Source organism: Tachysurus fulvidraco, chromosome 1, assembly GCF_022655615.1.
Source record: "Tachysurus fulvidraco isolate hzauxx_2018 chromosome 1, HZAU_PFXX_2.0, whole genome shotgun sequence".
NCBI classification, from domain to species: Eukaryota; Metazoa; Chordata; class Actinopteri; order Siluriformes; family Bagridae; genus Tachysurus; species Tachysurus fulvidraco.
The window spans coordinates 46,130,549-46,152,540 of NC_062518.1; the positions used below are offsets into that span (position 1 = coordinate 46,130,549).

At 43.2% G+C, this 21,992-nt stretch overlaps 1 protein-coding gene across 5 annotated transcripts; it reads right to left on the reverse strand.

Annotated features, from left to right (window-relative positions):
* Positions 1-15,010: 15,010 nt before the first annotated feature.
* LOC113643288 (low affinity immunoglobulin gamma Fc region receptor II-like) lies at positions 15,011-21,451 on the reverse strand. Of its 5 annotated transcripts, XM_047799774.1 has the most exons (12): positions 21,262-21,451; positions 20,886-21,158; positions 20,457-20,792; positions 19,685-19,960; positions 19,176-19,424; positions 18,970-19,077; positions 18,223-18,312; positions 18,085-18,135; positions 17,893-17,967; positions 17,457-17,525; positions 17,071-17,126; positions 15,866-16,673 (listed from the first exon to the last, which is right to left on the reverse strand). In XM_047799774.1, exons 1-12 carry the CDS (start codon positions 21,299-21,301, stop codon positions 16,671-16,673), a joined length of 1,626 nt encoding a protein of 541 aa, XP_047655730.1. In that variant the 5' UTR covers positions 21,302-21,451; the 3' UTR covers positions 15,866-16,670. The 5 variants fall into 5 exon arrangements, with proteins under 5 accessions (XP_047655734.1, XP_047655736.1, XP_047655744.1 ...); XM_047799778.1 differs by lacking the exons at positions 15,866-16,673; positions 17,071-17,126 and adding an exon at positions 15,011-15,190 and having other exon boundaries at positions 18,970-19,083; XM_047799780.1 differs by lacking the exon at positions 17,893-17,967 and having other exon boundaries at positions 15,862-16,673; positions 18,970-19,083.
* Positions 21,452-21,992: the final 541 nt, after the last annotated feature.

Genomic DNA, 21,992 nt, shown 5'->3' on the forward strand with positions numbered 1-21,992 from the left:
AGGGGGAAGGCTCAGAATTTAGCAACAACATCTTGAATGCATGCAACATGCTTATATTTTCAGTTTCACGCCTCCTCCCCTTCTTCACTGCTGATCTCACAACACTGAATTTACAGTAAAAAAAAGAAAGAAGCTAAACCACAACTGTGCACTTGTCTGTGTTTTCAGGTCTCTAAAAATACTGTCTTTTCCCTGTGTGTCAATGTACAAGACTAATGAGAAATGTTTATTTAGAAGTTTATGTAGAATTATTTGATTTGACACAAATAAGTAAATGATACTAGACAATCGTTTGGTGATAGTGTGTATTAGAATAAACTTATAGCACTGAGATGCTTCACAGTACAGACCATAATAATAACAGGAATGTTACTGTAGGTTATAAGATATTTTCTCTTTTTATCAGCTTGCACACCTTTTAGTTTAAAAGAGTTCAGTGATGTTAGTTAAATTTACCCACATTTTTAGTTATTGCTTTTACACCCCCCCCACCCTTTTTTATTTTTTTCCACACATCCGCTTCTTCACACCTAAATTTGCACCAACAAACTGTGACCTGCTCTCAGGCCTCTAACATGGTCACTGCCCTGTGTGTGTACAGGACTAAAGAGTTTGCAGTTTGTTTCTGCACATTTATTGTTTTAATTATTTACATAACAATAATAACAATATAATAATAATAATAATAATAATAATAATAATAATAATAATAATAATAATAATAATAATAATAATAATAATAATAATAATAATAATAATAATAATAGTGATAATTAATAAATAATGATTTGTATTTCTTTTTATTAAATGTGCTGTGCATTACTTTGGTACTAAAGCGCAATAGAGTGAACATGTTCTTCTGCACAGACCATAATAGTAACAAAAAAGGAAATCTAGGTTCTAAAGAAATTTACTTATAATTGCTAGTTAATGCTAAAATGTTTTTTTTCCCTGTATTTTTTATACAGGAAACACCGCCACAAGAGAACCATCAATTAAAATTGCTAGTTAATGCTAACATGTTTTTTTTTAAATATTTATGTATACAGGAAACACCACCACAAGAGAACCACAGATTCCAACAATACAGACTAACTACCATTATATGATTTAAACTCTGTGTATTAAACTTGCTCTACTTGTACTCTTACCTGTTGAACTATCATAGTTACTGAGAGTATTTACACATCAAACTAAACCCTTCTCATAACAGATATGGAGACACTGATCCACCTGAACAGTCATGATGAAGTACACACAATGTCCTAATTACACAATAAGCTCATCTCTCAGGACATTCAGACTGCAGATGAACAACTTTATACCCCACCACTCACTCTAATGAAGACACAAAGAGAACATTTACTTACAGAGCATCACAGGGAGTGGACTGAGCTCCATCCTGTCCGTCTAATGACTGACTGACTGGCAGAGCAGGGGTGTGTGTTAAAGTTTTACCACTTCCTGTTTGCTTATAGAGAGAGTGTACAAGAGAGAAAGAGAGAGAGAGAGAGAGAGAGAGAGAGAGAGAGAGAGCGCCCACGACTGTCTATAACCTTTCTTGTATGTCTGGATAGGAGTTTGTTTGGATGTCTGGTGTATATGACAGGTGCAGGACTTATACATATGTACCATCAGTTCTGTTCGAAAGTTGTCAGTGTTGTTTGTGCTGTGTGGTTTTCTGTCATAACATATTGTTTATATTGCAGTTATTGTTTACTGTCCACATTTTTGACAAATTGATTGTTGCTTTTATCAAATCTTCTTAAAATTTTTCGAAGCTGAAAAGATGAAAAACAAACAAATAAAAACAACAGTTACCCAGATAATAATGTCCTTCTATGCAAATATAATATCAGTGACACAGATGAGGGTGCTGGGAAGGAGAACCCAAACGCAGGTCAGGGTCCAAAAAAAGAAAATTTATTAACATAAAGGATAGTAATAAATGTCTATATATGAAAACATAAATGCACAGAATGTAACCAGGCAATGTCTTGGAGGGAAAAAATAATCCAATCAGAAAACGGGCAGTAATCCACACAGGAAAAAGGGTAATCCGAAATGTCAATAACCGGAGCGCAAAAAACGGAACCAAAACAACCGGCAGCAGAGAAAAACTCACGTAAGGAATGACAGGGAAAAAAGGTAATCCGAGACGGGAAAATCCACACGGAAATAGAAAACGCGAGGCACAGATAACACCCGGACCGGAGGCTGGCAGGAGTGACTCAAGAAAGCGACGTAGTGACGAGAGATCATCTGGCGAGATTCCAGCATAAACGGCGTGCTTAAATAGCAGTGCCGAGTATAAAAGTCATGCGACAGGGAATGACGTCACCAGAGTGCGCCGCGAAGGTGAGCTTCGGATGAGTGCGCTGACAGTACCCCCCCTCCACGGGGCGTCTCACGACGTCCCACCAGGCTGGTCGGGGTGGTCACGATGGAACTGGGAGAGGAGGTCTGGGTCCAAGATGTGGCGTGCCGGAACCCAGGAGCGTTCCTCAGGGCCGTACCCTTCCCAGTCCACCAGGTACTGTAGACCCCTCCCACGGCGTCTGGAGCGCAGGAGCCGACGGACAGTAAACGCAGGGCCGCCATCAATGACCCGGGCGGGAGGAGGGGGTCTGGTGGAGGGAACCAGTGCACAGGCCTGGACAGGTTTCAGCCTGGAAACGTGAAAGGTGGGGTGGATGCGAAACACTCTGGGCAGCTTGAGCCGGACCGCAGCTGGATTGATAACCTTAGATATAGGGAACGGTCCAATGAAACGGGGAGCCAGCTTCCTGCATGCAATCTTCAACGGGAGGTCTTTGGTGGAAAGCCACACCCGTTGCCCGACACAGTAAGGAGGAGCGGGGCGGCGTCTGCGGTTGGCCCAGCGAGCATAACTCCGGGAAGATCTCAGCAAGGCGAGGCGGGCTCTTCTCCAGACTCGACGACAGCGCCTCACAAGGGCCAAGGCTGAGGGAACTGAGGCTTCTAGCTCCTGTGTGGAGAATAATGGGGGCTGATAGCCATAGGCAGCCTGAAAAGGGGAAAGACCCGTGGCAGCAGTAGGCAGAGATTTATGGGCATACTCGACCCAAACAAGGTTGGAGGCCCAAGACGAATGATCCTCGGCACAGAGGAGACGGAGCCCCGTCTCCAGCTCCTGGTTGAGCCGTTCCGTCTGCCCATTGGACTGGGGGTGAAACCCAGAGGAGAGGCTAATGGAGACGCCTAAGAGCTGGCAGAATTCCTTCCAAAAATTGGAGGTGAACTGGGGTCCCCTGTCCGAGACTATATTCCGAGGAATGCCATGGTGGTCAGGGGGACAAAATGGACGAGCTTGGAAAAGCGATCGACCACCGAGAGGATAGCGGAGTAGCCATCAGAAAGAGGGAGGCCGGTGACGAAATCAAGTGAGATGTGGGACCAAGGTCTGCAAGGGATCGGCAGGGGCCGCAGGAGGCCAGCAGGGCGAGATCGAGAGCTCTTGTGTTGCGCACATACTGGGCAGGCAGTGACAAATTCCCGTGCGTCATGTCTGAGCGAAGGCCACCAGAAACGACGCTGGAGAACCGATAGGGTCCGAGGGAAACCGGGATGACAGAAAAGCCGAGAGTTGTGACACCACTGAAGAACTTGGGAACGGAGCTGGTCAGGAACATAAAGTTTGCCTTCAGGACAGTCAGTAGGGACCGGCAGGTTAGACACGGCTTGCTGAACCCTTCTCTCTATCCCGAGTCGAAGCGCCCGAACAGTGACAGAGGGGGGAAGAATGTGTTCAGCAACGGCCTCGACGGGATCGGGGGAGAACTGACGAGAGAGAGCATCTGGCTTCCCATTCTTCGTTCCCGGCCGATAAGACAGCACAAAGTTAAACCGAAAAAAGAGTGCCCAACGAGCCTGTCGGGGTTTCAGTCTCTTGGCAGTCCGGAGATATTCGAGATTCTTATGGTCAGTCCAGACCAGAAATGGTAGTTCCGCACCCTCCAGCCAGTGCCGCCATTCCTCCAGGGCGAGTTTGACTGCCAGTAGCTCACGTTCGCCGATAGTGTAGTTACGTTCAGGCGAGGAGAGACGGTGTGAAAAGAAAGCACACGGGTGAAGTTTATTGTCCTTGACGTCCCTTTGAGACAAAACGGCCCCAACTCCGGTATCAGATGCATCAACCTCAACCACAAATTGTCGCGTGGAATCCGGCAAGGAGAGGATGGGGGCAGAGGTAAAAAGCTGCTTCAGCTTCTTGAAGGCTTGCTCGGCTTGAGGCCCCCAAGAATAAGGTAGAAGAGGAGAAGTGAGCTGGTGCAAGGGTGCAGCAACCGAGCTGTAACCCCGGATGAATCGCCGATAGAAATTAGCGAATCCCAAGAACTGCTGGAGCTGCTTACGTGTTCCAGGGCAGGGCCAGTCCCGAACAGCCTTGATTCTGTCAGGATCCATCCGAACACTCCCTGCTGCCAGAATGAAACCCAGGAAGGTGGTTTTCGTGACATGGAAATCACATTTCTCAGCCTTGACATATAACTGGTTCTGCAAAAGCCTCTGGAGCACTGCACGGACGTGACGGATGTGTTCCTCAGGTGTGCGGGAAAAAATGAGGATGTCGTCCAAGAAAACAAACACAAATATGTTTAACATGTCCCGTAAAACGTCGTTGACCAGTGCTTGGAATACTGCTGGGGCATTGGTGAGGCCAAACGGCATCACCCGGTACTCGTAATGGCCAGTGGGAGTGTTGAATGCGGTCTTCCATTCGTCGCCCTCACGGATGCGGACTAGGTGATAGGCGTTCCGAAGGTCCAGCTTGGAGAAAATGGTGGCCCCCTGAAGGAGCTCAAAAGCGGAGGCCATGAGAGGCAACGGGTAGCGATTTTTAATGGTGATGGCGTTCAGACCCCGATAGTCAATACAGGGTCGTAGAGTCCCATCCTTCTTCTCCACAAAGAAAAACCCTGCACCGGCTGGGGATGAAGACGGGCGGATAATGCCTGACTCCAAGGACTCCTGTATATATTGGGTCATGGCTTCCCTTTCAGGCTTGGATAGGTGGAACAGGCGCCCCCGGGGGGGGGGGGGCAGTGCCTGGCAGGAGGTCGATAGCACAGTCATAAGGTCTGTGTGGTGGTAGGGAAGTGGCACAGGCTTTACTGAACACTTGTCCCAGATCATGGTATTCAGCAGGCACCAGAGAGAGATCGGGGGGCAGGTCCTCCTTGACTGATAACAAGCGGGGTGCCAAGGTGGTCAGGCAATGAGCCTGGCAGTAGATCCCCCAACCAAGGACCCGGCCGCTGGACCAATCCAGGTGAGGGTTATGTTTCTGCAGCCAAGGTAATCCAAACATGACTGGTGCATGGGGCGAAGGGATAACGAGGAAGGAGATCCACTCCATGTGTTCCTTGGTGACGGACACCAGCAGGGGCTTGGTGCGGTAGCGAGCTCGGTGAAGGATATGGCCATCCAGGGCCCGTACCTGGAGACTGGCGGGTAGAAGTTCAGTCTCGATCTCCAGCTGACGCACTAACTCCTCATCAAGGAACTCCGCGTCAGCTCCAGAGTCAACGAAGACCGCTAGATCATGTTCCTGGCTCTTGATCTGGAAACGGGCTCGGAGAAGTGGCTTGGGGGAGGCTAAACACCAGAGGCTCGCCGCGGGCTCCTCCGTCAACGGCGAGCCCTGTCTTTTGCTGGGCATGCGAAGGCAAAGTGTCCTGCCTTGCCACAGTAGAGACAGAGGTCGTGGGCCCGGCGCCGCTCCTTCTCTGCTGCGGACAGGAGACGCCGTCCTATCTCCATGGGCTGTGGAGGTGGAGGAGAGTGTGATCTGTAAGACTCCGAGCGGGTCTTGACATATGGGTTTCTGGGAGGCCCATATGACCTGTCTGGTTCGACAGGGGGCTTGGCATTCGGGGTTCTGGGAGGCCAGGAACGGGTTGGGCGACCCTCCTCTCTTCGTTCCTGGATACGGCTATCTCCTTGAGTTGGCGCTCATGCGCAGCGGAGGATTTGGACAAGGAGTCGAGCTGGGACTGCATCTCCAGAGATCCTGCTGGGTTCATTATTGGCCAGATGATACTATCAGTGACACAGATGAGGGTGCTGGGAAGGAGAACCCAAACGCAGGTCAGGGTCCAAAAAAAGAAAATTTATTAACATAAAGGATAGTAATAAATGTCTATATATGAAAACATAAATGCACAGAATGTAACCAGGCAATGTCTTGGAGGGAAAAAATAATCCAATCAGAAAACGGGCAGTAATCCACACAGGAAAAAGGGTAATCCGAAATGTCAATAACCGGAGCGCAAAAAACGGAACCAAAACAACCGGCAGCAGAGAAAAACTCACGTAAGGAATGACAGGGAAAAAAGGTAATCCGAGACGGGAAAATCCACACGGAAATAGAAAACGCGAGGCACAGATAACACCCGGACCGGAGGCTGGCAGGAGTGACTCAAGAAAGCGACGTAGTGACGAGAGATCATCTGGCGAGATTCCAGCATAAACGGCGTGCTTAAATAGCAGTGCCGAGTATAAAGTCATGCGACAGGGAATGACGTCACCAGAGTGCGCCGCGAAGGTGAGCTTCGGATGAGTGCGCTGACATATAATCATAACCATCATAACCATTGTTTAATGGTGCTGCTGTATCTAGCTGACAAAAAAAATTGTGTTCAAGCATACGCAACTCAGATCAGCCAGCAGGTTACATCCATTTGATATAAGTGGGCTTGGCGGTGGGGCTACGGGCTAGAGGGCTGTGGGCTAGAGGGCTAATTCCCAGTTAGCTCATAACACTAACTAGATGTTTAAATTTGGTTCTCTTTCGGTGACAAAGCTAGGCAGGAATTTTAAGTACGTGTCAGGCGGATAACAGGTGGGAATTCAAACGTTGATATTTTTCACACTAATATGTGCACTTACAGGATGTCTTTGCACATCTATTAGCTTCCACTCTTGCAGGTGCAGTAATGAAATGGGGCAAAGCCACAATGGAGGAGATGTTCAAACAACATGCTTCAGAGCTCCTTAATCATGCAGCAGTGAGAAAGGGAGGGATTGGGGTTTATTGGTTATTTATTATCCACTGCTGTGTGAGTCAATTTTGGGCACACACAAGTGTTACATGCATTACATCAATGTCTGTACAGATAACATTCCTATAATATGACTGTTGCTACAACAATAAAACAAAATGATATTTTTTGCTGTCAACTGTGTATTGTGTTTACATCCACAGCATTTTACTACTTTTACACTTTATTCATTACAGACCTGTGTACTGCTCAGTGCTGCACTGTCCCATGTCAGTTACTGTACTGCACTTTTTGTACACATGCACTGTTTGTAGTATTGTGTAGGTCTGTGTAGTGAACTTAGTTCTGTGTTGTCTCCTATAGTTTCAAGTAGCACAATGATCCCTGAGGAACGTGGTTTTATTTTACTGTGTACTGTACCGGCTGTATGTGGTTCACGTGACAATAAAAGCTACTTGATTAAACACGAGTTACCTGGAGTCCCAGTTGATGTTGTCCTCTCATAAAGAGTCTAAAGTGTTTACTAATGGTTTACAGGGCTCTCAAGTTTTGAAGACAGGCAAGAGTGACATATTTTAAATATGGCCTTTAAATATGGCCTGGCCTAGACTACTTGTTCTGAGCAGGTGTTGTCAGTGAACCGGGGTCCCCTGGCACTATCTCAGGGCCCCCAGTTTGAGAACCACTGGCCTAAACTACTTGTTCTGAGCAGGTGTTGTCAGTGAACAGGCTTTAAATCTGTTGGCTAAGTTAGAGACACTCATGAAAAACTCATGCTCATTATCTGGGAAACGTCTCTAACAGCAGTCAAAATGTTTGTGTCAAACAAGTTGTGAATATGTTGTAACATTAAAACAGGGGATCATGACTTAACCCGCCTTCACACTGCACACGACAAACGGACACGACTGTCGGATTTGGTCCCCTAGTGACAGTCGCACCGAATGTGCAATATGATCGTGTAGACGTCAACATGGGAGAGAAGCTAATTCTTACTGTCTCGGAAAACCCCTTACTATATGATCGTGACACCCGAAAATAACCATGAAAATCTTCTCCATTAAAACCTGTTACAGGTCTATGTCTCGTTAACGAGCCACTACCAAAGCTTAGACTCTCAGGATTTTATTAAGTGCACACACAAAGCATAATATGATTTACAGTAATTTAACCATTTGATAGAATATTGAACTAGGTGGCGCTAGTTCGATCTGTTTACTCACCTTTAACGCTGGTCTTTAAATTTCCCTTTCTTCACATTGTCACTAATGTTAATGTATTTTCCAAAACAAATGCTTGTAAAAATCACAAAGAGTCCAAGAAACTTGAATATGTAATCCTTTTAATCCAAAACGCTTTGCTCGTTTCACAAGAATTATTTGTTTGACCGGAAACTGAACATACCGCTTCACTTCCGCCCTTTGTTGGACTCCTACGTCTCATTGGACGCATACCAAACTTTCAAAACGCGTCAGATTTGTAGTCGAGGAGTAATGAGGTCTCTCCATGCTATGTGGGTGACCCTCCCTTTGACTGACGTTTGCTCCGTCCAGTAGCGATTTGATGTTTAGCGAGCATCATAGCTCTTTAGCCAATAAGGAGACGATTCCAACGAGATGCAACTTGATACATCTGGTGAGGGCGGGCTGTGCAATGAGCGTGCGCATATTAATTTTTTTCAACTTTATTGCACAATTCTCGAACGTTTCACACTCTCACACCTCAGGGTGTCGGTTTACAGGCATATATTCAAAACAGAATTCTAGGCAGAGGGGTTGTCTTTGTTATAGGACTTTTGAACTAAGCATGCAGACTTTTTATACAAAGTTATACAGTAAAAAATAAACAAGAAAAACCTGAACAGACGGACATGTCCGTAGAAAAATATTCATATAAAATCCATTTTTGAGTCTTTTGACTTCATTTTTTTTTGGTGAAAGCCAAGACATGTGGCTATGACCCTCAGTTGTTGTTTACCAACCATCATTAAATACAGCAATGTATGTAATCAGTTTATCAGGTAAACAACTCAGACGGAAATAAAAATCCTCCATTCTAGCCTCTATAACTCTGTGTCAGTAAGGCTTAGAATCAAGTTAACACTTTTTGTCAGCATTTTTTTACCATTTTTACCATTTGTCAGCTTTTTTACCATTTCATTGTAGGTCATGTAGGCGAAAAACCTGCAAAAGGGGGGGCGTGGCATAAAGGGGTTAATACTTTTCAATAATTCTTATCACCTCGCGCACACAAACCTGATTGGACAACATTGTAATACATCACATCTGGTTCAAATTTTTTTACTGATCCAACGCTCAAAACGGATCCGAAAATGGTTGGCACCTCACACAGCGACTTTGCGACTCTCCATAGTAAATGAATGACTTCCGGTTTATCGGCGGTCGTTTGTCGTGTTCAGTGTGAAGGCGGCTTTACTCTGTGCTCAAAGTGATGCTCGCAGCTCCAGTGGTTTTCACTGTGGGTGAACGAGGATGATGCTGAACAATTCCAGGATATGCTTTTTTGTCATTGGTTGTTGTGTTAAATCTTACCCAGATACAATAGTGCTATTATCTGATTGGCTATTGCGTAGCCTCTTCTTTTGATTGGCTGACATGCTTGACTAAGAACTCCAGGGGAGACTCGCTTGATTCCTGCCCGGTTCCACAGAGACAGCGGTGCGGAAAGATACATTTTAGGCGCTGAGGCATATTAAATAAAGATAAATAGTAAGCTTTTCTGAGTGACAAAAGTGACAGAAGACCCAAGTGAGTGACTGTCACGCTCAATGCATGATACTTGAGAGCTCTGGGTTTAGTCATTTCATGTAAATATACTCAAAGAAACCCCTGTTTTAGCACTCTACACAGTTCTGGAGCACTTTATTCTTACACCAGTCTTCCTTACACAAGTCTTTTTTGATTGGTAGTGATGGTGAAGTATAGTTTTCTAGAACCAGCGAAGCTTTAAACACAATTCAGAAAAAGGTTTATTACTCAAAGCTTTTAAAATCAGAGCTCGACAAGGACCTCTGCTGGTGAAAGTGAGACAAAGCACTGTGTCACAAAATGTTTCAATTTTGGAAGCAAAAATAAAAGGATACATTCGACGATTAAGCATATATTAATAAATGAATGAATCCGTGTATTAAATACATGACAACAATATGTTCCATTGTTTACTTACAGTAACTGAAAACAAATTTTTTTTTAATAAGCATATTGTATTGTGCATGTGGACATTTTTACTGTTTGTGAAAACAATAAAACACACACATCCGCACATGCACATATTTACACAATTATTATAAATCTGTAGCCTAAAGACCAAATGTATAAGGGTAAGTACTGTACTGTATAAGGGCAAGGCTCATGGAGGCTTTGTGCGTAATTATGGTTGTGTTCAAAACAAGAAGTGTTATTTTAAATCAGCCAGTCATGTAGCAGAGCACAATTCATACACTCATCAGTAACATACACACATAAACCAGTCTATTAAGATTACACAAACAAAAAGAAAGCCTTGTTGGTGACAGAGGACAGAGGAGAATGACCAGACTGCATGGAGCTGACAGGAAGGTTACAGTAACTCAGTATGTGGAGGTCAGTGATTGAAAAGTGAAACTAAAATGTCTTTGACTCCCTCTAGTGGTAACTGCTGTATGGTTTTAATCCTGACTAGTAAGAGGTGGATTCGTTCAATACATCCAACAATCCAACTCCTTCACAGCATGCAGGTTAATGCAGTCTTTATTAAGCAGGAAAAATCTGACAAAGCAGTCATGTGTTTTACAGTCAGGACTTCAGTGAATAATATGAGTCAGTACATGTAAGTGAACAAGAATGATTAATTTATGAACAAAACATAACTAAAACAAACTAATGTCATCTGACAGAGAGGATTTTCCAGTCAAAATACCTGACTTTTAAAATCTTACACACAAATGATATGGTAACTATTACAGGACGTTTCAGTGTGGAATCAGTTGCAGAGTGAAACCGCATCATTCACATGAAGAAGAGGTTCATTACAAAGATGCATTTATTAAACAGTCTCTGTTGTCATATACTCCATTACTTGTCTGTAGTAATGGTCTGAAGGAACAATAAAGAAATATAATCACACACAATATTCTGAGAAGATATGTGTTAAATTGTAACCATTATAACTTCGCTTTCTTATAATAAGAACAATAAAATGAGAGATTATTTATTTATTTATTTATTTATTTATTGGTTTTGTGATTATAGCTTAAAATAGCTTAAAGGTGGATTCCCCCAACACACACACAGACTAATACAGTTTATATAATTTCACTGTTTAGGACACATGGCACTTGTAATGAGGTGTCAGGAAACGGAGGATCCATATGCACACTTTATTAGGAGATCGTATTACAACAGTGGCTGGTTTGGTGAGCGAATTCTGAGCGTATACTGCCCACATCAGGTACTTGCTCCAGTCCGCTTGGTTGTCCTGGCAGTAAGATCGTAGGAAGTGGGTAAGCTCCTGATTCAAGCGTTCTGTTTGGCCATTGGATTGTGGATGATATCCCGAGGTGAGGCTGATATTGATGTTTAAGCGCTTGAAGAACGCCGTCCATACTCGGGAGGTAAACTGTGGTCCTCTGTCTGAAACAATGTCTTCAGGAAGGCTGTAGAAACGGAATATGTAATTACAGAGGGTTTCTGCAGTCTCAAATGCCGTGGGGAGCTTGGGTAACGCTATCAGGCTGCAGGCTTTGGAGAATCGGTCCACGACGGTGAGGATGACAGTGCCATTGTCAGACTTGGGTAGATCAGTGACGAAATCAATGGTGATGTGTGACCAAGGTCGCTGTGGCATAGGCAGTGGCTGCAACAAACCGGCTGGGAGCTGACACGATGCTTTCGAGGTGTTGCACACGGTACACCTCCGAACGAAATCGCTGACGTCTTTGGACAGAGAGGGACACCAGAACTTGTTTTGAGCCAAGCGGACGGTGGCCGCGACGCCGGGGTGACCGGAACTAGACGAGGCGTGCAGCAACTGCAGCAGGGTCGAGCGTAGATTCTCCGGCACGTAGACTTTGGTGGAGGGACAGTCTGTGGGAGGCGGAGCGAGTGCATTAGCCTGAGCGATCTGGGTCATGATGTCCCATTGAATGGGGCCGATGATCTGGGTTTCGGGGATAATGGGCTCTGCTGGTGGGCTTATGTCAGGTTCACTGTCAGGGTGGGAGAGTCCGTCGGCTTTAGTGTTTTTCGATCCGGGTCTGTATGTCACTGTAAAATGGAAGCGTGTGAAGAACATGACCCACCGTGCTTGGCGAGGGTTCATCCGTTTAGCCGAGCGTAGGTATTCAAGATTTTTGTGATCCGTGAGAACCATGAACGGATGTTGAGCGCCCTCCAGCCAATGACGCCACTCCTCGAAGGCTGCCTTCATAGCCAGTAGCTCTCGATCCCCACATCATAATTGCGTTCAGCGGGAGACAGCTTCTTGGAGAAGTAGGCACACGGGAACATCTTCTCAGAAGCGCTCCTTTAAGAGATGAAAGGCTCTAACTGCCTCCGGTGACCACGCGAGACGGGACAATGCTTTCTTTACCATAGACGTGAGAGGGCCTGCGATCGTGCTGAAACCACGGATGAAGTGGCAGTAGAAGTTGGCGAACCCGAGGAACCATTGCAGCTCCTTAACAGTTTGGGGTCGGGGCCATCGTCTCACTGCCTCGACCTTTGAGTCATCCATGGAGACCCCTCCGGCTGAGATGACATACCCCAGGAACGACGTGGAGGTCTTGTGGACTTGTGGAAATTTCTCAACTTTAGCGTAGAGCTGATGTTGAATCAAGCGCTTTAGAACAGCTCTCACGTGCTGAATGTGTTCCTCGAACGACTCGAAATGGATGAGGATGTCGTCGATGTACACAATGACCCACCGATCCAGCATATCTCGGAAGACATCGTTTATGAAAGACTAAAATACAGACGGACTGTTAGCCAGGCCAAACGGCATGATCAAATATTCATAATGTCCAGACTGCGTGGAGAAGGCGGTTTTCCACTCGTCCCCCTCTCGTATACGGATCAAGTTGTACGCGTTGCGTAAGTCCAATTTTGTGAAGAACTTGGCCTTTCGCAACTGTTCCAGGGCTGAGGGGACGAGTGGGAGTGGGTAGCGAAATTTCACAGTGATCTTGTTCAGCGCTCGATAATCAATACATGGCCGGAGACCCCCGTCCTTCTTCTTTACGAAGAAAAACCCGGATGAGGCTGGCGACACCGACTGCCGGATGAATCCTTTGTTTAACTCCTCCTCAATGTATTTGTTCATGGCCTCAGTTTCTGGCTGGGTCAACGGAAAGATCCTGCCCTTGGGTGGCGTGGTATTGGGAAGCAGTTCGATGCAGCAGTCGCTGGTGCAATGAGGAGGCAGCTTGGAGGCCTTGACCTTGCTGAATGCCTCCGCGAGATCGTGATATTTGGGCGGCAGTTTGGGAGGGACTGGAGTGCTGGATCTGGCGTTTGCGGCATATAATTGCAGAGGCACTTCGGAGGGCTGACATCGCCGTGTGCACGTCTCGGTCCAGGTGATGATTCGTGGTTCTCTCCACGAGATGACCGGGTTGTGGAGACTCAGCCACGGCAGACCGAGGATCATGGAGTGATGAGGAGAAGAAATGACATAAAACTGAATTCTCTCAGTATGCCAGGGGCCCACTCGTAGTTTGAGTTTTTCAGTGACGAACCTTACTCGTCCCTCTCTGAGGGGTCGACCGTCGATCGTCTCCACTGCTAAAGGGGAAATGCACTTCATGAGCGGGATGGCGTTCTCTCTGAAACAAAATTCCCAGCGGCCCCGGAATCAATGAGAGCCTCCAGCCTGATGCTTTTACCCCGCACCGTCAAGTTTACGTCGAACCTGGAGCAACTCTGAGTATTAGCGGCGAGAATGTTCCCACTCACGAGCGTGCTCAGCTTCATGTGCGGCATGACAGGGCAAGGTTGTCAGCCGGTTTCGGGGTTGCCGCAATACAGGCAAAGCTGGTGATGTATACGGTGCGCTCTCTCCTCAGCGGTGAGACGAGTGGAGGCGCGGCCAGCGCATGGGTGAACGCCGTGATCTGAGCAACTGATCTATTCAAATGGACAGATTCATAAATTCTGACAGGTCTCTCCCCTCATCATGACACGTGAGTTCAGCTTGCAGATTGTGATTCAGGCCCTTGCGATAGAGTATTTTGAGGGGTTTCCCGTCCCAGCCTGCCTGGGCTGCAAGAGTACGAAATTCCAACGCGTACTCCGCGGCGCTGCATCTGCCCTGGGAAATACTCAGCTGGAGCTCTTCGGCACTCTCTCCTCCGGCGGAATGTTCAAACACGCTACGGAACTGGGTAAGTAAATGATTGAAGGAGACGAACGCCGTGCCGTCCTCCTTCCACAGGTAGCCCACTCTAGAGCCCTTCCGGTGAGTAGCGTGCAAACAAGGGCTATGCAGCTGCCATCCGTGGGGTAGAGAACAGGATGTTGTGTCAAGAACAGCGAGCACTGCAGCCGGAAACCTCTACACCTCGCGGGGTTCCCCTCGAATTTCTCCGGGAAGGGAGTCGTGGACCTGTGGCCTGAGCTGCGGAGAGATTCTGCAGATCTCGAAGGGCTGAAGCGAGTTCCCTTGTGAGCCTGGTGAGGAGCTCTATTGTACTCGACGGGACAGCGGCTGGATCACTTAATGGCGAAGTCGTCTGTAATGAGGCGTCAGGAAACGGCAGATCCATATGCACGCTTTATTAGGAGATCGTAGTACAACAGGCGGGGGTCAGAGCCAGCAAACACAACAATGTAGAGAGCAAATAATCAGAATCGGTGAACACGAAAAAACAGGTCGGGCAGGCAGCAAACAATCAGAGAATCAGAAAATCAAACAGAGTCAAAACCGGAAAACAGAATAACAACCAGGAAACACTCAGAATGACAGTAAACACTAGTCGAGACTTCACACTGGGGAAAGGTTCAAATTCAGCTTTTATAGCGTGGGAAATGGGAAACAGCTGGTGGTGTAATCATGACAGGAGTGGTGGTTTGTGGGGGATGTAGTCAGGATGTCGCTAAAACTCGGGTGAAGGTTCCCTCTGGTGGCGGTCGGGAGATGTAGCAGATGTTTCATTCATAACAGCACTATTCCTGTTGTGGGTGGGAAAGAAATATGTGTTTTTAATCACAACACAGAAATGTTTTTGTGACTAAAATTATTCATTTTCACACTCAAAGTCATATGTAACAGTCTGTAAATAAGTGAAATGTTTAACGTCTCTGTTAAGTTTCTAAATAAATGAGGACAGCGCCCTCTATCTGTTGAATGATGGCATATTGGAGTGAAATCTGGAGTTTCACACTGCAGATGTAATGGGACATGATGTGGGTAAGTTGTGTTCTTTGAGTGGGTCACAGATTTATCAGTAAAAGTGATTTAAACACAAAATATACTCTTCCAATATCAAGTATTTTTGTAACGAACATGTTCTGGACCCTACAAGTGTTTATAATAATATATAGGTAATTGAGTCCGGGTGTTTGCAATCAGTAATTGGGTAACTGTGAACATGAAGTTGTTCATAGGCCACACAGAAGTCTGGAGTTGTAGACATGACCAATACTTAATCTCTAAGTTGAACATAGTACAAACTGGACAGATGAAACAACAACAACAACAACATCAACAAAAATATGGAATGTAAAAAAATGTATTTTTATTATTATTTTTTTTCCCACAAATGCATTATTAAATAAGCAAAGAAAGTGCAGAGCATTTGTGTTATTATCTGAATGCATGCAACATAATTGTAAAGCCATGTTGTGATATAAATGGCATCAGTAATTCAATACACAAAATGTATGTTTATACCCAGCAGGAAATGTCCAAATCAAATATACACTATATACTTTATACTGTACATCATTATACACACTAGGGGTGATAATCTTTTACACCCAAACTACAGTTCATTGTTTATTTGACATAAAGTACTGACAGTCAAACAAATTCTTAAAACCAAACTAATGTGTTTAATTTAGCCACATTTTGGCATAACTGTGCAACAGAATCCTGACATAAATTACATTTTAATGCTACTCTACTGAAGAGCAGACCAATTCCACCATTATGGACAAAATGGTCCCCAGCTGTAGGCAGGCTGCCCCTTTCCAAGACCAGCTCAGAGCTGTACAGATAATGTACAAGTAGCCATACAACATGTCAGAAAATATGGCAAATTAATTGCTCCAGCAAGTCTTATCTGGTTTCCTGGGTTTGGGCTTCAGAAGATAATGAGCACTGCATTAAAGAATTTGGTCAGTAAAACTTAAGTTACACTTTCCTGGGATGTCATTCTGTTAAGGACAAGAATGCCTATAGGTGGAGCTGCAGGGTTAAGACTTGATCCAATGACTGAACTTTTGTGAGACATCTAAAGGGACAGCATGATGTTGTGACACAAATTAGTTATTGTTTAAACAAATTTTCAGAGTAGCTGCCAGGTTTGGCATCATCCAATAAAATATCAATATAAAAGAGTAACAGCTGAATATTTTAAGGAACAAAAACAGAAGGCAATCACAATCTATTTGATGACACTGGCTTCATCAGTGTACATAGACACACGGCTCACTGCAGAGAAAGAAAACATAAATGCATAAATATGACTAGAAAAACATTTCTCATGATATTGCCATCAATTATGGCACAAATTACTATGCAGCAAAAAATAAGTAACTTATTAGGCTTACATGTTCATAGCTAACTGCTCAAGCAGAATAAACTGATAGAACGTTTTATAAACAGATACCAACTAACATGGATGAACTCTTCTGACCACCACAGATTTGGAAAGTCAGGATTTTGCGTACATGGATATGAAGGTCAAGAATAAAACACGATAATTTTAATGTTTTTGTGGTTCACATTCTAATGGTGTGTAGAAATTCTACCCAATGCACTTTTGGATGTCTCTTAATTTAAGGTGCTGTAATTGTCTTTTAAGCTTTATAAATGTCAAGAGGTTTACCTTCACGTGCTTCTGCACCTCTGAGTATACAGTCTCATCACCCACATTGGCCGTCTCTAGTAGGGAGGAAGAAACAACTCACTGATTAATTACCAGAAAAAAAAGAAAAAAACTACAGCTCATCTAAAGGACTTAAAATACATGATATACAACAGAGCTTCTTAATTCTCACAACTGTTTGGTCAGAAGGTGTTTTATGGGTTTTATGTATTATTGCTGTGATATAAGGGGAGTAATACACTTGAGGATGTACTATTATAGGAAAATGAAAACTTTTCTTAATAGCAGGTTTAACAGGCTGGTAAATCTGTTATTCACACTAACTGTTGTCTATACAGTGTTTTATTTGTTACATGAATAAATATAATTACTACATTTTGCCCTACCTTTTATTCTCTTTGTTTTTAGCATTGGTTTCAGTTCAATCTCAGCATAAGTCACATCATTTTCAGCACCTGCAGTAGAAGAGAACAAAACCATCCCAATGATCTGTAGCCTTTTAATACATCAGTCATAACTCATCAACCTAAACATCAGTCATTATCAGTCTCCTGCCAAAACTACATTGACTACTAGCTGATTTTTTTTAGAGTAGATCTTTAAACTCTTTTAGGTTTTTAGCTTCCTTTATCATTTAGCATGTGGAATCTTCACCATGTGTGATAACACATCACTGACTTTTTAAACAAACCTGCTGAAAGTAAATCATCTAAACTACAGAAATATAACATATGATTGAACATGCTGAAGACTTCCAGTGTAATTTGCGAATTTTGTTTTTTAATAAATCTGTGAAATGTCCCAGCATTAGAAATACTCTACCATTGTTCCTGTTTGATTTCTTTTTCCTCTTGACCTGTGTGTAAATGGCTTTGTTGATCTCAGCTGCAGCTTCACCTGAACACAGTGCAGTGTGTTGGTCTCTACAAGACACTTCTGTACTTTACTGTATAGAGTTAATCTAGAGTTAAATCTCTAATGCAAGAGTAAATGTGTGAAAGGAAATAAAGCTACCTGTTCCTCTCATGGCTGACTCATCCACAGTGTCATAAATATTAGCACTCCCTACACAAAACAAACAGAAGAAAGTCTCAGAAAAATACTAAAAGAAATTCATTAAAGATAGAAATAAACATTGAGACAGTGTCTGACCAGCCTGAAGTGGTGTGTGTCCTGACTGAGAGTCTTCAGCTCCTGACTGGTTCTGATTCTGTTCTGATGTCTGATTGGTTTTCTGCTTTTCTAGAGAGAGAGAGAGAGAGAGAGAGAGAGAGAGAGAGAGAGAGAGAGAGAGAGAGAGAGAGAGAGAGAGAGAGAGAGAGAGAGAGAGAGAGAGAGAGATCCTACATCTGAACAGTGTGTACATACTGACAAATACATTTTATATTAAAGAGAGTGTAAAAAAGGTCAATTATACAGTAGGAACAAAAATAATTATTCATTATAGATACAAAACTATAGCATAATGTATATTATTTATATTTAAATTATATTTAAATTTACAGAAGTCCTAAGAGGCCATGGATTATTATTTTTATCTCTTTATTGCATTCTTGTGATCACAAAACTTTCAAATTTTACATGTTGTGGGATTATAACAATGTATAATATGACTATATAGTATTCACTACATTACAGTTAATAGTTCTATATTCAGTATGTGCAAATATGTTTTATATTTTTTAGAATATACACAAAATTTAAACTATTTCTTGCACTGTAACCAGATTCATATCACACAGTATAATATTGACTTAAGTCTTAAAGATCTGTTCATCAACACTTAGATATTGTTTACCTTTAGTTATTGTCCATGATTATGTGATACATCACAATTTACTTTATTCTTTTGCAATTCTGGTTATATTCTACATAACAAAGCTAATGTAGTAATCTGACCTTTTTTTCTTTTGTAGGACCACAGCAGCATCATTAAGATCAGAAAAGCGATGAACAAAAATCCCAAACCCACAACCAGTCCTAATGTTCCATCATTGGATATAGGACCTGAGAATGAAGAAAAAGTGCAGAATTTTAGCAGTTAAACATAGAAACTCTTTAAAAAGAGAATAAAATAAAAAATAAATTCTCAAAAGATTTCTCACGTCTGACTGAGACCCAGCTTTTCAGTGACTCTCCTCTCTCTGGGTGTTCACAGTGGTAGAAACCTTCATCTGACTTTGAGACAGTTTGGATGATCATCTCTCCTGTAGTCTGGTTCTGGAGAACTGATCCATCTTTATAGAAATCAGCTCGGAGGTTTGAGGGATTTGGGTTGTGATATAAACAGCGTAGAGTCAGAGGATGTCCCTCAGTCACAGGATGGACAGGACTCTCCAGGATCACATCACCATCTAGAACACAGAAAATCACTAACAAGGAAATCCACACACTACGATGTGTCTGTAGATAATAAATAAAAGTTCTCTAATTTATCTGTATGTAACATAAAATACTCTAAACCTGTGGAGTCTGGAGGTTTTTCATCTAAATTGAAAAAAATAAACTGTCTTCATGAACAGTTTCTCCCAAATGAAATCTCAGAGTTCTAAATATTCTGTAATGAATCATTTCCCTTTTCCTTTAACATTAAACACACTACATGAAGACTCACCATGCACTGTGATGTTGACAGGATTACTGTTTTCTCCAGATTCAGACTCACACCAGTAAACTCCAGTGTAGGATGTGGAGAGGAAGCTGATGTTACATGTAGATCCTGTAACTGATCCCCAGTGTGAACAATCTAACACTCTCTCACTGTGTGTGTATCGTCTCACTGTCCATCCAGTAGACTTACTCTGGTCCTCACAGCTCAGTGAGAGAGAGTCATTAGTAAAGTGTTGAGTTCTGCTGGGATTGATGATCAGAGAGACTGGAGGAGATTCACCTTAAACAGAAAAGAGCCATGTAAAGTGTCAATAAACAAGATTATGAGGCAGAAAACGAGGAAATGACTGTAATGTGATGTAAATTGCAGTATTTATTTTCCAGTAAAACGCTGTTTTATTCATTTACAGAATTCTACTGTAAATGATTAGACAATTAGAGCAGTCAAATGAGCCAATGTACAGGATTATGATTATGATTTTATACCATAAATATATTCACCTCCTATTTGTATCTGTATCTGTTTAGAAGACATTTTCTGAAGACATTATCTCTGAATAATTGATGTATACTTGGTCACATACAGAATGTTTACCTGCTCTGACTTTTAATAAAATCCTCCTTCACAGAAATCCACAACCATGTCCTGAGTCCTATATATGTGTATCATACACATACTTTATTTATACACACAATTGCATAAATACTGCATTAATCTGATGTTACATTCACACTTTTAAAGTCTACACTTCAACACAACAGATAATTTTCCTCACCAGTGATCCATAGTGGCTGTAGATTGCTGTACTGTGTGTAAAAGGCTGGTTCTCCTCTCTCTCCTCTGCACATATAAACTCCTGTGTGTTTAAGAGCAGCAGGACTGAGAGTGTATTTGCCTCCAGATCCTCTGCTGCTGTCTGAGAGGAGCTCCACATACACAATATAGCCACGATTATTATTTATTCCAGTTAATCCGTCTCTGTAGGGAACAACTGTGTACCAGCTGAATGTCCAGTCTGTAGAGGAGTCTGTAACCTCACAGCTTAGAGTCACTGAGTCTCCTTCAGTCAGCCAGCTGTGTGGAGATACACTCAGTACTGCCTGTGGTCTCTCTGTTACACAGGAAATACAAGATATTTTTGAATCTAGTTTTACTTAATACAAAGTAAGACATTTTCATGCACATTTTCACCTGACACACTCACCTGATACAGTCAGTGTAATAACATCACTGGAGTGTGAGGAGCGTGAGCCTCCTCTCTCTGTTCCTCTACAGGTGTATGTACCTGTGTGGGTCACTTCAACACCACTGATACTGTACACCTGTTCACTACTGACAGGACTGTGTGAAGTATCTTTATACCAGCTGTACTGCCAGCTAGAGACACTTTCATCCTGTATGTCACATCTCAGAGTGACGGTGTCTCCACTGAACACCTGATTATCGGGATTCATGGATGCCACTGGTTTAGGTCTCACTGTAGAAAAATAATAGAACATCTGGATGATCATAATGCATGTGTCATCATGGTGTATAATGATGTTATTCATAACAAAAAAAACTATCATATCTTGACATACCTCTCACTGTTATCTTGACAGGATCACTGAATTGTGTCATGTAATAGATGCTGTTGTTTATCCTGTGTGCCCAACACCGGTACTCTGTTTCTCCTGCATTATCGACTGTCACATTAAGTGTGTTCACTTGTTCACTGTTCAGATTCTGTAACAGCTGATTATTTTTGTACCAGTAAAACTCCCATCCAGTCCCCTGCTGCAGCTCACAGCTCAGAGTGACGGTGTCTCCAGTGTAGACGGAGCTCTGAGGATTCACTCTCACAGTCGGTTTGGGTTTTACTGTTGAAACCAAATGATAAATTATTTGTACAAAAAAAAATATTTGTTTATCTGTTTTGTGGGTTGGGGTTGGAGGAGGGAGTTAGATCACGGCAGCAGCGAAGCGCTAGAACGGCTCTATGAATGGGAATTTAAATGGTCGGGTAATATGGATGTCATAACCGGATTGGTGCGTGTCGTGGACAGCTGATTAACAGCTGATGCACGCTTGACTGTATTTTAATGAATAAATATAAAAAATACAGAACCACAAAATATAAACTTTTCTGTCCTGAAGATGTTTACATGTCAGAAAACATAGTTATAGTGTGTGTGTGTGTGTGTGTGTGTGTGTGTGTGTGTGTGTGTGTGTGTGTGTGTGTGTGTGTGTGTGTGTGTGTGTGTGTTAAACAAAATGTTTTTGGATCTCACCAGTCAGAAATGACAAATACTTTTAAACATATGTATTTCAA